General features: G+C 43.2%; 1 protein-coding gene across 1 annotated transcript in view; it reads left to right on the plus strand.

The window, feature by feature from the left end:
* LOC110489398 (gamma-aminobutyric acid type B receptor subunit 2) overlaps positions 1-17,531 on the plus strand; it is a 378,500-nt gene that overhangs the window by 151,059 nt on the left and 209,910 nt on the right. The window contains exon 3 of the mRNA XM_090227680.1: positions 12,255-12,425. Within this exon, the coding sequence (XP_090083806.1) occupies positions 12,255-12,425 (171 nt within the window). The remainder of the gene's footprint in view (positions 1-12,254; positions 12,426-17,531) is intronic.

Genomic DNA, 17,531 nt, shown 5'->3' on the forward strand with positions numbered 1-17,531 from the left:
GAGCCCATTACAATAGTCACAACATGTTACTGTATGTATTTATGTCAGAGCAAATTCTACTTACAAAGTTGTCTATTGAACAGCTAGCAAGAAGTGATAAATATTAATAGTTGATATTTTTGCCTATTGTATCTGTATGTTTATAGGTATATTTTCCCAAAAAACTGTAAGATATCCTAATGCTGTTTGTTTGTGCATGTAGGGCAGACAATTTAATATTTATATTCCACATGTTAGCAATATCAGAGCTTGCAATGTGGGTTTAAATGAGGTCTGTGCACGGCCCTGCCTCCGATACTGCATGGTGTGTGTCTGACCTGTTATCCAATCAGGGTCTCATACTGCATGGTGTCTGAGGTGTCATCCAATAATGGTCTCACATACTGCATGGTGTCCCAGGTATCATCTAATAATGGTCTCACATATTGGATGGTGTCGTATTGGATGGTGTCATACTAGATGGTGCCATGTACAGCCTATCAGTAATATTTCAACTAACTATCTGTTAACCCTAACCCTAATGCCTATACTAATGTCTATACCAAAATATTTATTCTATTCTACTGAGCCATTTACTTTATGTTCATATTATATTTTATTATTTCTTATTGTTGTTGCATTGTCAAGAAGGAACCTGCAAGTAAGCATTTCATTGGACAGTGTATACCATGTGTTTCCCGTACATATGTCTAATACAACTTTAAACTTGAAACCTTGACCCTTATCCTAACCCTGAACTTAACCCTTACCCTGACCCTTATTCCAAACCTAACCCTAACTGTAACCTTAGCAAGCAGTTGCTTATCAACAGATAGTTTGTTGATAGTATGACTAATCATGTCCAATTGATATCCCATAAAGCATTGCAGCTTCATGCTTCCCTAATGCCTAATTTCCCTAATTTTGAATAGAGTGATGTTTGAAGAGGATTCTATCATCTTGAGTGTTTAAGGCTGGGTTTCTGTACAGCACTTTGAGATATCAGCTGATGTACGAAGGGCTATATAAATAAATTTGATTTGATTTGATTTGATTTAACCATGTTTTAAATCATTTGTGTCCATCTGTGTTATTGATTATGTGGTTCTACCAAATTTATGGAGTAATCAATATTTGATCCAGGGTCTTGATCAGTGTTTGGAGGTAAGCAACTTGTGTTGAAGTACCAAGTATTGAAGAAATAGTATATTTACCTAACTGGACACAACTACAAAATATTAAAGGCTGTGTGTGCACTTGCGCAAGAACACACACTCACACACACACACACACACACACACACACACACACACACACACACACACACACACACACACACACACACACACACACACACACACACACACACACACTGAACTGTATAATACCATGATTGCGTGACTATTTATCTTTAGACTCCACATGTCATGCCTCATTAACAGTAGAACCGCCATAGGTCAAAGGCCACTGACCTGCTTCTTCATGGACTTTTTCTAAATATGTATATTTTACATTGCTCAGTGGTTTTTTAAACAGCTATTACTAACTTAAGGGGCCAAGACAAAAGGGCGTTGGTACCCAGGCTCTAATGCGTCTCTCTCCCCACTGAATGAATGTCGTCAATGGATGAATGGGCGAAAGTAACCAGATAGAAACTGATAATGATCTGAATGATGAGGATGAGGAGGAAGGTGAAGCGGATGATTGAATTTAGAACAATAGCATAATGATGTTGAAGAATTGTGGGCGGTCTAATTATTTTATTATGAAAGCCTGTAAATGGATATATAATTTCCCCTCAGAGAGTCACATCAGACACTGAGTACAACATACAACGTGTGTAGTTCACAATGGCAAGCTGGACCAAACGAATGCAGCAGAATTTAGATGAGCTGGAGTCGGATGGAGGATCGGATATTGAGCTTGAAATCGACGTTGAGACGTTGCTGATGAAGAGTCTTTGTCTGAGTCGAGCCGCCGTCTCCGATGTCTGAGCCTCGACGCAGAAATACCAGAACAGGGCCAACTGAGATGGTGATCCCAACTGCCACGGTGAGACAGGAGTCTGGCAAAGAAGACTAGCCTGCTCGGAACAGTGAACGTACAAAGTAAGGAGCTGCCGCCCCCTGCACAACACTCTGCCATATACACATAGCCTTTCCATTCACCAAATATGGTCTCCTTTTATTACATTGTACTTCGTTAATATTATTGTTATTATTCTAAATCATTTGAACCTTTTCTGTTCAATTTTATTTTCTGCAATAGTTTGGTGTGGATGTCCAGATGACAAGACTGTACTCTGTAAAAGGAGGTACTCTCCGCTGGCCTCTTGTGGTGTTCGACAACGTGCTCGACATGGCTGCTATCAACGCGCACTTCTTGTACAAGCACTGCCTTGACAAGACAGTCAGCAGGAGAGATTCCATCATGGATCTGGCATGTGAGCTTCGTGAGATGAACACATGAACACCAAGAAACAAGCTACTGCTGCCAAGCATGCAGCTAATTAGACAGCCAAGGAGGCAGCCAAGGAGGCAGCCAAGGCGGCAGCCAAGGCGGCAGCGCGTCCTGCTCTTCCTCTCCCCTATGCACCACAGCTCTCACTCATCCTTTACAATTGTTCATTAACTTGTGATTTTGTTTAGGAATACGTTAAATAAATTCACCTGTGCACCCAGCTGGTTATGTTATTATTATTATTATTATTATTATCTTTTTAATTTCTTCTTACTCAAAAGAAGCGTAGTGTAGTGCTTACTATAACGCTATTACTGTAGTGTTTTTATTGTAAGGGGAACTAAAATATTGTAAGGTTTTTATTGTAAGGGGAACTAAAATAGGCCATCGGTGTCACGGGCGTCCTCCTCTTCATCTGAAGAGGAGAGGCGAGAAGGATCGGAGGACCAAAATGCGGCGTGGAATGTGTTCATGATGAAATTTAATAAAGAAAACACTGAACACTGAAACACTATACAAAAACAATAAACAAATAACGACCGTGAAGCTAATGAGAACTGTGCTGAAACAAGCAATCAACATAGACAATCACCCACAAACAAACAGTGAAACCCAGGCTACCTAAGTATGATTCTCAATCAGAGACAACTAATGACACCTGCCTCTGATTGAGAACCATACTAGGCCGAAACATACAAATCCCCAAATCATAGAAAAACAAAGATAGACTGCCCAGCCCAACTCACGCCCTGACCATACTAAATAAATACAAACAAAGGAAATAAAGATCAGAACATGACAATCGGCCTACGTTTTTCACTAGGACTTTGTAGAATTATACAAAACATATCCATGACTCTATCTAAACAAATAACTATTGTTTTTATATCTTATATATTTCCACTAATATTTCTGTATTCAACTCATCCTTTACAATTTATTCATGCACATTTATCAAGTGTTGGTGCTTATGTTTGTGCACCTTGCGGGTTGATATGCATCTGATGCATGTGCTAAATGGGACTCCCTGCAAATTTGTCAAAGTTGTTTAGCGGGTACTTATAGGCTGAAAGGCCAGGCAGCTCTAGTGTTAAGCCCACAGAAATACCCTGTAAAGAAGGAACACACACACAGTTCTGTAACAGGAGCAGTCTCTAGCAGATCACGCCTCTCAGCATTGATCCATGGTAGCTACAGGCTCCTGTATCTGTAAATGCCTTCCCTATTAACTGCTTGTGTTGGCAAAGGTTGCTGAGTACATCGCCTTTAATTCAGGCGGGATCAATTTACCCAGGTCCTTTTTACAGGTTGCAAACTATTCTTCTCTACTGTAAATGTAAATAGGATCTACGATTATGCAGTAACCCCGCAGAGACAGGTTATGCATATGCCTTATCTAGTTGTTTCTATGGACATTACACTGATCTTAGCATTAATGTCAGATAGAATAATAGCCTTTACTCACCTTATACAAGGCAATTAGCTCTCTACCTCCTCAAAGAGACACTTGACTTGGTAAGATCATTGTTAGTCAAATACTGTCCCTATACCTGATCACAGAGACAGTTCCTATACCTGATCACAGAGACAGCTCCTATACCTGATCACAGAGACAGCTCCTATACCTGATCACAGAGACAGCTCCTGTTACCTGATCACAAAGACAGCCCCTATACCTGATCACAGAGACAGCCCCTATACCTGATCACAGTGACAGCCCCTGTACCTGATCACAGAGGCAGCTCCTATGCCTGATCACAGAGAGAGCTCCTATACCTGATCACAGAGACAGCTCCTATACCTGATCACAGAGACAGCCCCTATACCTGATCACAGAGACAGCTCCTATACCTGATCACAGAGACAGCCCCTATACCTGATCACAGAGACAGCTCCTATACCTGATCACAGAGACAGCTCCTATACCTGATCACAGAGACAGCCCCTATACCTGATTACAGAGACAGCTCCTATACCTGATCACAGAGACAGCTCCTATACCTGATCACAGAGACAGCTCCTATACCTGATCACAGAGACAGCTCCTATACCTGATCACAGAGACAGCCCCTATACCTGATCACAGAGACAGCTCCTATACCTGATCACAGAGACAGCTCCTATACCTGATCACAGAGACAGCTCATATACCTGATCACAAAGACAGTTCCTATACCTGATCACATAGACAGCTCCTATACCTGATCACAGTGACAGCCCCTATACCTGATCACAGAGACAGCTCCTATACCTGATCACAGAGACAGCCCCTATACCTGATCACAGAGACAGCTCCTATACCTGATCACAGAGACAGCTCATATACCTGATCACAGAGAGAGCTCCTATACCTGATCACAGAGACAGCTCCTATACCAGATCACAGGTGACAGCTCCTATACCTGATCACAGAGACAGCTCCTTTACCTGATCACAGAGACAGCCCCTATACCTGATCACAGAGACAGCTCCTATACCTGATCACAGAGACAGCCTCTATACCTGATCACAGAGACAGCTCCTTAACTGATCACAGAGACAGCCCCTATACCTGATCACAGAGACAGCTCCTATACCTGATCACAGAGACAGCCCCTATACCTGATCACAGAGACAGCTCCTATACCTGATCACAGAGACAGCTCCTATACCTGATCACAGAGACAGCTCCTATACCTGATCACAGAGACAGCTCCTATACCTGATCACAGAGACAGCCCCTACACCTGATCACAGAGACAGCCCCTATACCTGATCACAGAGACAGCTCCTATACCTGATCACAGAGACAGCTCCTACACCTGATCACAGAGACAGCCCCTACACCTGATCACAGAGACAGCTCCTATACCTGATCACAGAGACAGCCCCTACACCTGATCACAGAGACAGCCCCTACACCTGATCACAGAGACAGCTCCTATACCTGATCACAGAGACAGACCCTACACCTGATCACAGAGACAGCTCCTATACCTGATCAGTCAAGTGTCAAATAATCTGATACGGCAGACCTCATTCAGTGAGAAGGCATGCTCTGAGAATGAGAATGGACCATTTATCGATCTCTCTCTGTTTATCTCTTTCTCTCTATTTATGCTCTCTTTCTCTCTTTTTCTATATGCAGTTTCAACCTCCTATATGCTTTCATTATTTTCTATTTAACTTTTTCTCTGTCATTCTCTTATATCCACATCACTTGATTTCAACTGTTGAATAATTCAAAATGGAAAAGAGACGGAAAGCAAACAGGCTTTATATTCTCTCAAACTACAAAGATGGATAACATTGTATTTATAATCACATCTCAATAGATTTCCCCAGCAATCGTATCACTAAGTAATTCACACAGATATTCTCAAATACATAATTCTGTAATACTACCGTGGTTCTAATAATCCCCATATTTAGTGTGTCCCAAATGGCACCCTATTCCCTATGGGCCCTGGTCAAAAGTAGTGTACTATATAAGTAATAGGATGCCATTTGGGACATAGGCTCATTACCAAAGCCCCAGTGACCTTGCAGTGGGTGGGGAGTCTCAGACAGAGGCCCAATCTCTACAGCTTTAATTAACATTGGCACTGGAAGCCTAATGGAGAGGAGAGTAGAGACACAGGTTGTCCATGTGGCTCTGTCTATGTTCCTGCTGAGCTGTGTGTGTGTGTGTGTGTGTGGGGGGGGTGTAGGTTAAAGGGGATCACTAGGAGTTGATGGAAAGGGGGTCTACCTGCAGCTCCATCATGGTGGCTTGTAAAGACTGTAAATCTTGTGTGTGTGTGTGCACCAAAGAGGCCTAAATCTTGTCATGTAAGACAGCACTCTCAGATATGTGAAATCATAGCACTATTTTAAGTATTCCATATGAATAAAACACTCTACTGTATTTAGTCAAAGACTGACCCATTTGTGTTTGAGATAATTTCACATGATGACTTTCTCACCAAACCGTCTGAACCATTGGCAGCTTGGGGGTTCAGATTGATTTGGAGACAGAAAGGCAACCTTGACTTGTTACCTCAAATCCAACAATAGATTTTCTTAGCTAGTGACCCATAATAACCACCCTAAATCTAAACAGGATCATTTACCTGGGGTCCTAGAGTCACACCTCTGTGCAAGACCAATGTGAAAAATAACAATAACCGGCAATTCCCTTCAAAAATCGAACTGCTGGGCTGATATGGGCTCTCAGGGTGAAACTTAATTCAACCCAAAGCCATAGAACTATGAACTTAATGTCTTTGTTAACTGCACTTCTTATTCTACTAGTTGGTAGTAGGAGTAGTAGTAGTACTGTAGTAGAAGTAGTAGTAGTAGTAGTTGCAGTAGTAGTAGTAGTACAGTTGAAGTCAGAAGTTTACATACACTTAGGTTGGAGTCATTAAAACTTGTTTTTCAACCGCTCCACAAATTTCTTGTTAACAAAAGATAGTTTTGGCAAGTCGGTTAGGACATCTACTTTGTGCACGACACAAGTAATTTTTCCAACAATTGTTTTTAGACAGATTATTTCACTTAGAATTCACTGTATCACAATTCCAGTGGGTCAGAAGTTTACAAACACTAAGTTGACTGTGCCTTTAAACAGCTTGGAAAATTCCAGACAATGATGTCATGGCTTTAGAAGCTTCTGATAGGCTAATTGACATCATTTGAGTCAATTGGAGGTGTACCTGTGGATGTATTTCAAGGCCTACCTTCAAATTCAGTGCCTCTTTGCTTGACATCATGGGAAAATCAAAATAAATCAGCCAAGACCTCAGAAAATGTTTTGTAGACCTCTACAAGTCTGGTTCATCCTTGGCAGCAATTTACAAACACCTGAAGGTACCACGTTCATCTGTACAAACAATAGTATGCAAGTATAAACACCATGGGACCACGCAGCTGTCATTCCGCTCAGGAAGGAGATACGTTCTGTCTCCTAGAGATTAACTTACTTTGGTGCAAAAAGTGCAAATCAATCCCAGAACAACAGCAATGGACCTTGTGAAGATGCTGGAGGAAACAGGTACAAAAGTATCTATATCCACAGTAAACAAGTCCTATATAGACATAACCTGAAAGGCCACTCAGCAAGGAAGAAGCCACTGCTCCAAAACCCACCATCAAAAAGCCAGACTACGGTTTGCAACTGCACATGGGGACAAAGATCATACTTTTTGGAGGAATGTCTTCTGGTCTGATGAAACAAAAATGGAACTGTTTGGCCATAATGACCATCATTATGTTTGAAGGAAAAAGGGGGAGGCTTGCAAGCCAAAGAACACCATCCCAAACATGAAGCACAGGGGTGGCAGTATCATGTTGTGGGGGTGCTTTGCTGCAGGAGGGAGTGGTGCACTTCACAAAATAGATGCCATCAAGAGGGAGGAAAATGATGTGGATATATAGAAGCAACATCTCAAGACATCAGTCAGGAAGCTTGGTCGCAAATGGGTCTTCCAAATGGAGAATGACCCCAAGCATACTTCCAAAGTTGTGGAAAAATGGCTTAAGGACAACAATGTCAAGGTATTGGAGTGCCTGTCACAAAGCCCTGACCTCAATCCTATAGAAAATGTGTGGGCAGAACTGAAAAAGCGTGTGCGAGCAAGGAGGCCTACACACCTGACTCAGTTACACCAGCTCTGTCAGGAGGAATGGGACAAAATTCACCCAACTTATTGTGGGAAGCTTGTGGATGGCTACCCAAAATATTTGACCCAAGTTAAATGATTTAAAGGTAATGCTACCAAGGTAATGCTCTCACTACTATTATTCTGAAAAAGTGGTGATCCTAACTGACCTAAGACAGGGAATTTTTATGTGGATTAAATGTCAGGAATTGTGAAAAATATCAGGAATTGTGAAAAACTGAGTTTAAATGTATTTGGCTAAGGTATATGTAAACTTCTGACTTCAACTGTATTTGTATTAGCGGTAGTAAATCAAATCAAATCAAGTAGTAGTAGTAATAGTAGATGTAGTAGTAGTAGCAGCAGCAGCAGCAGCATTACTAGTACTAGTAGTAGTAGCAGCAGCAGCAGAAGTAGTAGTTGTAGTAGTAGCAGCATACTAGTAGTAGTAGCAGCGTAGCAGCACCAGCAGCAGTAGTAGTAGTAGTAGTAGTAACAGCAGTAGCAGTAGTAGCAGTAGTAATAGCTGTAGTACTTGTCTTAGTTGTAGTCGTATTAGCAGTGGTAGTAGTAGTAATAGTGGTAGTAGTAGTAGTAGTTATAGTTTTCGTCATTGTCGTTGTAGTAGTGGTAGTAGTAGTACTAGTAGTAATCGTAGTAGTAGTAGTAGTGGTAGTAGTAGTTGTATTAGCAGTAATATTCTTCATAGTAGTAGTAGTAGTAGCAGCATCAGTGGCAGTAGTAGTTGCAGCAACAATAGTAGTAGTACTATTAGTAGTAGTAATAGTAGTAAATAAAATAAATAAATAAAAAGTAGTAGTAGTATTAGTAGTGGTAGTGCTAGCAGTAGTGGCTGTAGTAGTAGTAGTGGTATTAGTAGTGGTAGTGCTAGCAGTAGTGGCTGTAGTAGTAGTAGTGGTATTAGTAGTGGTAGTGCTAGCAGTAGTGGCTGTAGTAGTAGTAGTGGTATTAGTAGTGGTAGTGCTAGCAGTAGTGGCTGTAGTAGTAGTAGTGGTATTAGTAGTGGTAGTGCTAGCAGTAGTGGCTGTAGTAGTAGTAGTGGTATTAGTAGTGGTAGTGCTAGCAGAAGTGGTTGTCGTAGTAGTAGTGGTATTAGTAGTGGTAGTGCTAGCAGAAGTGGTTGTCGTAGTAGTAGTGGTATTAGTAGTGGTAGTGCTAGCAGAAGTGGTTGTCGTAGTAGTATGGTAGAAGTTGTAATAGGTGTTTTACAACAGTCATTCTGTGATCATACTATGTTATACCCATATGTGGGTTCCAATCAAGCGCTTATAGTTTTGTATCTGATTTTCCTGTAGTTTACCCAAGGTATATATTTTCCACAGCAACTCTCCTGACTCCCCTTCCCCTTTTCTCCCCAGGCTGTCACAGGAGGCTTCAACCCAATCAATGTGTTTGGGCAAAAAAATCACTGGTTCTCATTGGAGACCCATGGGAGCTTCTCCCGGTGTGGGTGTAGAAAACAGCCGTAGCTAAACGGAAATTAAAACTACAGCGGAAAGACCCAGTAAAGCCCTTTTAAGACTGGTGGGTGATTTTGGATTTCGCACTGTGTAACGGGTGTCGTCCGAAGGATGAGACCAAGGCGCAGCGTTCTTTGAGTTCCACATAATTTAATAATGAAGTGAAGCTTTTGGAAAAAACTAAACAATAAAGAATACAACGACCGAACAGCCTCGTTGTGCCAACTACCTGCACACAACCGAAAGAACAAGATCCCACACTGAAGGAGGGGGAAAAAAGCTACCTAAGTATGATTCCCAATCAGAGACAACGATAGACAGCTGTCCCTGATTGAGAACCATACCTAGCCAAACACAAAGAAAAGAAAACATAGAAACATGAACATAGAATGCCCACCCTAGTCACACCCTGGCCTAACCTAAATAGAGAATAAAAACCTCTCTATGGCTAGGGCGTGACACACTGGTACTGAAATAAAGGGTCGTCTCTCTTACGCTTGTAATTTGTGTGTTGTTCCAGGGTCCTCAACGGATGGTTTGGGAAACAACAGGGCGCCCAAATGAAATGGGTTCTAGAGAGGGGATATGGCTAGGACCGGTGACACACTGGACCGGTGGTGCTGAATGTTGTTGGTAAATGTTTGACTGACATCGGTTCAATATATGGATTCTATCGATCTCCAGTTATAAGGAATACACGGTGAAACGTATTCTCGGTGCCGAGAACATAATTAACATGAAAGCTATATTAATCAGATGCATTAACCACATTCCCTCCAAAATTATATATGACATAAATATGAGTTGAGAGAATGCAAGAATACGTGTTTGAGAATAGTAAAAATACTAGCCTTGACTGGCTTTTGAAGATCACGGTTAAGCACCCCAGAGTGGAGGTGCTATGACTAGCTTCTCTAATCTTAAACCTGCTTCCAAGAAATGTGCACGCAATCACACACCCCCCCCCCCCCCCCCCTAGCCTCAATCAGAATGATAATATCCTCCTTTTGATCACTATCATGAATCAGTGTGTCTGCTTAATCTCTCTCTGCTCGGTAATTAACCCTGCGTTGATTCATATCAGGCATTCATTTAATGAGAGATAGGACACGTTGAAATTGGAGTGCAACAACTTTTCTTCTCTCAGCTAGCTAAACATGCTAATGGAACAGAGGCAAACATGCTAATGGAACAGAGGCAACCATTCCGGATTTGGCAGGATTAGGCTACATTTATTTACTGTCACCCCTCATATATATGGCTTCATAGAGCCTTTAAAACAACTACACCATATTCTTTGTCAAACTGTAAGGTGAACATTTACGTAAGGTGAACCTTTCCAAATTCTAGTTTTAACTTTGCCATGATGTCTTTGTCAAGAGCTCGCTACTTTTTCAGTATACGTGAGACAGTGCGGTGGTATCTTTGTCATTCTCTTCTCGTGTTCACTGGCTGTCATTTAGTAGTGTGTGTGTGTGAGAGAGAGAGAGAGAGAGAGAGAGAGAGAGAGAGAGAGAGAGAGAGAGACAATTGTTTCTCTCTCTCTCCTCTCCCTCCCACTAGCAGAGCCAGAGAACCTTCCACTTCCACAGTAGTGTAGGGACAGATACTGTGGAAGACACTGTAGGCCTCCTGTTGGTCAAAGGGAGAGAACACATTGATGTGTGAAAATGTTGTACATTCTATAGCAGTAAATGTCTCCATGTTCACTCAATTATTTGATTTTCAACCTGTACCTGGAAATACATGACTTCAGAATATTTTTCAACAAACGAAAGTAGCCCATTGTGTTGTATTCAGACCTAGTGCTTGCTACATAAAATGCAGACCTTGCTGTTTGAAATCTTGAAAGCAGTAATTTCCTGAAAAAGGACATTTTAAAGTTCAGCAATATTTGGGGGAACCTGAATTAATTTAAACCTGCTTATGGTGCAGTATTTGAACTGAATATGCAAGGTGTATTTAAAAATGACCCAGCAAATTGTGGGCAAAGAAAATGAATGGAAACGGAACCAAACAGAACGATTGTTAGAGAGGAATACTTTTAACTTTACCTTAATCTCAGAATCTTTCATGAATACACAAACAAACAAACAAACACAAACACACACGTCAGTCAGTCAGTCAGTCAGTTAATGTCGTCCATCCCAGCTGTCACTCCCACCAAACAATTACAGCTCCTGTTACTGTGGGCACTCTGAAGGTGTGAGCTTCCCTAATGTTTCCACAGACGTGTGAGAGTGTTAATTTGTTCAGACTAGATGGACTCCCAGACTAGATAGAGAGTGTGTGTGTGTCTGTCCTCCCGGCGTGTGTGTATGTACCTGGCGTGCGTGCATGCGTCCGTGCGTGCGACTGACACACTGAGACTGCCCTAGTTGCCATGGCTTAATCCCTCAGATGGCGATCGAAGGCCTATGTCTAAAGCTCAGATCTCAGATGGCGATTTAAGGCCTCTGACTAAAGCTCAGATCTCAGATTGTGATTTAAGGCCTATGTCTAAAGCTCAGATCTCAGATTGTGATTTAAGGCCTCTGTCTAAAGCTCAGATCTCAGATAGCGATGGAAGGCCTCTGTCTAAAGCTCAGATCTCAGATTGTGATTTAAGGCCTCTGTCTAAAGCTCAACTCCTACTTTCGGAACACCAGGATCAGTCTGAATGTAGCCAATGTTTATTGGTCAGAAATGTACTATCCTGTCCTTTTCTTTCCAGCTCTCCTTTGCGGCAACAACCCCTGTTCTGGCTGACAAGAAGAAGTACCCCAACTTCTTCCGGACGGTTCCGTCGGACAACGCAGTGAACCCAGCCGTGGTCAAGTTCCTCAACTTCTACAACTGGAGCCGTGTGGGGACCCTCACACAGGATGTCCAGAGGTTCTCAGAGGTGAGGCACGAATATATTATGACTATATTATGATTGATTGATTGATATTAAGATTTTCTTTGAGATAATGATATAGTATATTGTGGAGATATCATGATACAATGATATATTGTGGAGATATCGTGATATTATGATATACACTACATGACCATGGGTATGTGGACACGTGCTCGTGGACATCTCATTCCAAAATTATGGGCATTAATATGGAGTTGGTCACACCCTTAATTTTGAATTGGAGATGTTTAATATGAGTCTGGAAGGAGAGTTTACAGTCTAGCCAGACACCTAGGTATTTGAAGTTGTCCACATATTCTAAGTCAGAACCGTCCAGAGTAGTGATGCTAGTCGGGCGGGCGGGTGCGGGCAGCGAACGGTTTGAAAAGCATGCATTTGATTTTACTAGTGTTTAAGAGCAGTTGGAGGCCACGGAAGGAGTGTTGTATGGCATTGAAGCTCGTTTGGAGGTTAGTTAACACAGTGTCCAAAGAAGGGCCAGATGTATACAGAATGGTGTCGTCTGCATAGAGGTGGATCAGGGAATAACCAGCAGCAAGAGCGACATCGTTGATATATACAGAGAAAAGAGTCGGCCCGAGAATTGAACCCTGTGGTACCCCCATAGAGACTGTCAGAGGTCTGGACAACAGGCCCTCCGATTTGACACGCTGAACTCTATCTGAGAAGTAGTTGATGAACCAGGCGAGGCAGTCATTTGAGAAACCAAGGCTGTTGAGTCAGCCGATATGAATACGGTGATTGACAGAGTTGAAAGCCTTGGCCTGGTCGATGAAATCAGCTGCACAGTATTGTTTTTTTTTTTTATAGATGGCGGTTATGATATCATTTAGTACCTTGAACGTGGCTAAGGTTCACCCTTGACCAGCTCGGAAACCGGATTGCACAGTGGAGAAGGTACGGTGGGATTCGAAATGGTCAGTGATCTGTTTATTAACTTGGCTTTCGAAGACTTTAGAAAGGCAGGGCAGGATGGATATAGGTCTATAACAGTTTGGGTCTAGAGTGTCACCTCCTTTCCAATCTTTAGGGATCTCAGACGATACAAAAGAGAATAGACTGATAATAGTGGTTGCAATAATGGTGGTGGATAATTTTAGAAAGAGAGGGTGCAGATTTTCTAGCCCAGGTGATTTGTACGGGTCCAGGTTTTGCAGCTCTTTCAGAACATCTGCTATCTGGATTTGGATGAAGGAGAAGCTGGGGAGGCTTGGGCAAGTAGTAAACATTTCTGTTTGAAAAAGCTAGCTTATATTGGTTCCTGACTTATATTGGTTCCTGACTTCCCTGAAAAGTTCAATATCGCAGGGACTATTCGATGCTAGTGCAGTCCGCCACAGGATGTTTTTGTGCTGGTCGAGGGCATTCAGGTCTGGAGTGAACCAAGGGCTATATCTGTTCTTAGTTCTACATTTTTGAAAGAACAACCTGGCATCATCGACTGACGGGATGAGATCAATATCCTTCCAGGATACCTGTGCCAGGTGGATTAGAAAGGCCTGCTTGCAGAAGTGTTTTAGGGAGCGTTTGACAGTGATTAGGGGTGGTCGTTCGACTGCAGACCCATAGCAGACGCAGGCAATGAGGCAGTGATTGCTTAGATCCTGATTGAAAACAGCAGTGGTGTATTAGGAGGGCAAGTTGGTCAGGATAATATCTATGAGGGTGCCCATGTTTATGGATTTAGGGTTGTACCTGGTGGGTTCCTTGATCATTTGTGTGAGATTGAGTGCATCTAGTTTAGATTGTAGGACTGCCGGGGTGTTCAGCATATCCCAGTTTAGTCACCTAACAGAACGAACTCTGAAGATAGATGGGGGGCAATCAATTCACATGTGGTGTCCAGGGCTCAGCTGGGAGCTGAGGGGGGTCTATAACAGGCGGCAACATTGAGAGACTTATTTCTGGAGAGATTAATTGTAAAAATTAGAAGCTCGAACTGTTTGGGTATAGACCTGGAAAGTTTTGCAGAACTTTGCAGGCTATCTCTGGAGTAGATTGCAACTCTTCCCCTTTGGCAGTTCTATCTTGACGGAATATTTTGTAGTTTAGGGAGGAGGCTTCTGATGTTAACATGCATGAAACCAAGGCTTTTACGGTTACAGAAGTCAACAAATGAAAGTGCCTGGGGACACACAGGGCCTGGGTTAACCTTCACATCACCAGAGGAACAGAGGAGGAGTAGGATGAGGGTACGGCTAAAGTCTAACAAAACTGGTCGTCTAGTGCATTGGGGACAGAGAATAAAAGGAGCAGATTTCTGGGTGTGGTAGAATAGATTCAGGACATAATGTGCAGACAGGGGTAAGGTGGGGTGTGGGTACAGTGGAGTTAAGCCCAGGCACCGAGTGATGATAAGAGAGATTACATCTCTGGACGGGCTAGTTATGCTGGGTGAGGTCACCGCATGTGTGGGCCGTGGGACAAAGGAGGTATCTAAGGCATGTTGAGTAGGACTAGGGGCTCCGCAGTAAACTAAAACAATGATAACTATCCTAAACAACAGTGTACAAGGCATATTGACATTTGAGAGAGCCATAAAGCCAGCAGCATACCACCCTGCAAATCACTGCTGGCTTGCTTCTGAAGCTAAGCAGGGTTGGTCCTGGTTAGTCCCTGGATGGGAGACCAGATGCTGTTGGAAGTGGTGTTGGAGGGCCAGTAGGAGGCACTCTTTCCTCTGATCTAAAAAAATATCCCAATGCCCCAGGGAAGTGATTGGGGACACTGCCCTGTGTAGGGTGCCATCTTTCAGATGGGATGTTAAATGGGTGTCCTGACTCTCTGAGGACATTAAAGATCCCATGGCACTTATCATAAGAGTAGGGGTGTTAACCCCAGTGTCCTGGCTAAATTCCCAATCTGGCCCTCAAACCATCACAGTCACCTAATAATCCCCAGTTTACGATTGGCTCATTCACCCCCCTCCTCTCCCCTGTAACTATTCCCCAGGTCGTTGCTGTAAATGAGAACGTGTTCTCAGTTAACTTACCTGGTAAAATAACAGATAAAAAAAAATAATAATGCGAGGCATAAAGCAATCACAGGTGTTGATTGGGAGAGCTAGCTAAGACAACAACAGCTAATCAGCTAAGACAACAACAACAGGTAAAATGGTAATGAATGAGCAGAGAGGGTCGGTTAACTACACACAGGGCAGGGCCTGAGTTTGAGGCAGGGGCTGCCAAGTGATCATAGGGTTCAGTGTACAGCAATACGAACTCTGAAGATAGATGGGGGGCAATCAATTCACATGTGGTGTCCAGGGCTCAGCTGGGAGCTGAGGGGGGTCTATAACAGGCGGCAACATTGAGAGACTTATTTCTGGAGAGATTAATTGTAAAAATTAGAAGCTCGAACTGTTTGGGTATAGACCTGGAAAGTTTTGCAGAACTTTGCAGGCTATCTCTGGAGTAGATTGCAACTCTTCCCCTTTGGCAGTTCTATCTTGACGGAATATTTTGTAGTTTAGGGAGGAGGCTTCTGATGTTAACATGCATGAAACCAAGGCTTTTACGGTTACAGAAGTCAACAAATGAAAGTGCCTGGGGACACACAGGGCCTGGGTTAACCTTCACATCACCAGAGGAACAGAGGAGGAGTAGGATGAGGGTACGGCTAAAGTCTAACAAAACTGGTCGTCTAGTGCATTGGGGACAGAGAATAAAAGGAGCAGATTTCTGGGTGTGGTAGAATAGATTCAGGACATAATGTGCAGACAGGGGTAAGGTGGGGTGTGGGTACAGTGGAGTTAAGCCCAGGCACCGAGTGATGATAAGAGAGATTACATCTCTGGACGGGCTAGTTATGCTGGGTGAGGTCACCGCATGTGTGGGCCGTGGGACAAAGGAGGTATCTAAGGCATGTTGAGTAGGACTAGGGGCTCCGCAGTAAACTAAAACAATGATAACTATCCTAAACAACAGTGTACAAGGCATATTGACATTTGAGAGAGCCATAAAGCCAGCAGCATACCACCCTGCAAATCACTGCTGGCTTGCTTCTGAAGCTAAGCAGGGTTGGTCCTGGTTAGTCCCTGGATGGGAGACCAGATGCTGTTGGAAGTGGTGTTGGAGGGCCAGTAGGAGGCACTCTTTCCTCTGATCTAAAAAAATATCCCAATGCCCCAGGGAAGTGATTGGGGACACTGCCCTGTGTAGGGTGCCATCTTTCAGATGGGATGTTAAATGGGTGTCCTGACTCTCTGAGGACATTAAAGATCCCATGGCACTTATCATAAGAGTAGGGGTGTTAACCCCAGTGTCCTGGCTAAATTCCCAATCTGGCCCTCAAACCATCACAGTCACCTAATAATCCCCAGTTTACGATTGGCTCATTCACCCCCCTCCTCTCCCCTGTAACTATTCCCCAGGTCGTTGCTGTAAATGAGAACGTGTTCTCAGTCAACTTACCTGGTAAAATAACAGATAAAAAAAAATAATAATGCGAGGCATAAAGCAATCACAGGTGTTGATTGGGAGAGCTAGCTAAGACAACAACAGCTAATCAGCTAAGACAACAACAACAGGTAAAATGGTAATGAATGAGCAGAGAGGGTCGGTTAACTACACACAGGGCAGGGCCTGAGTTTGAGGCAGGGGCTGCCAAGTGATCATAGGGTTCAGTGTACAGCAATAGATGGAACAGGGAAGCTGCGGGGTAGTCGCTAGCATGTGGGAGACACAGCGTTTAAAGTTAGCAGGCCGGGGTAAGTAGAAGCATCTGCTCCTACTATTGTAGTTGTAGTAATTTCGTTTGCTAGCTGGGAAATGCCGCTAGCTTCGGGGCAAGGGCTTTAGCCACTCAGCAGTAGCTAGCTAGCTAGCAGCGATGATCCGATGCAAAGGTACAGTGGTTACGGCAAGGATCCGGTGGAGTAGTGGATTCTAGCCGTGTTGGGGGTAGATTCCTGGAGGCATCGGCTGAGTGATCACAGAGTAGGCTGGGAGGTGGGGCTAGCTTTGGGGCTCGGTCACTCGGTGGCAGCTAGCTAGCTGTGATGATCAAGAGTAATGGTCCAGGGTTTACGGCAGGAATCCGGCGTTGTAGTGGGGAAAACAGTCCAATACAGGCAGGCTGGCAAGTATT

Source organism: Oncorhynchus mykiss, chromosome 30 (assembly GCF_057628025.1).
Source record: "Oncorhynchus mykiss isolate SJ-2025 chromosome 30, ASM5762802v1, whole genome shotgun sequence".
In the NCBI taxonomy this organism is placed as follows: domain Eukaryota; kingdom Metazoa; phylum Chordata; class Actinopteri; order Salmoniformes; family Salmonidae; genus Oncorhynchus; species Oncorhynchus mykiss.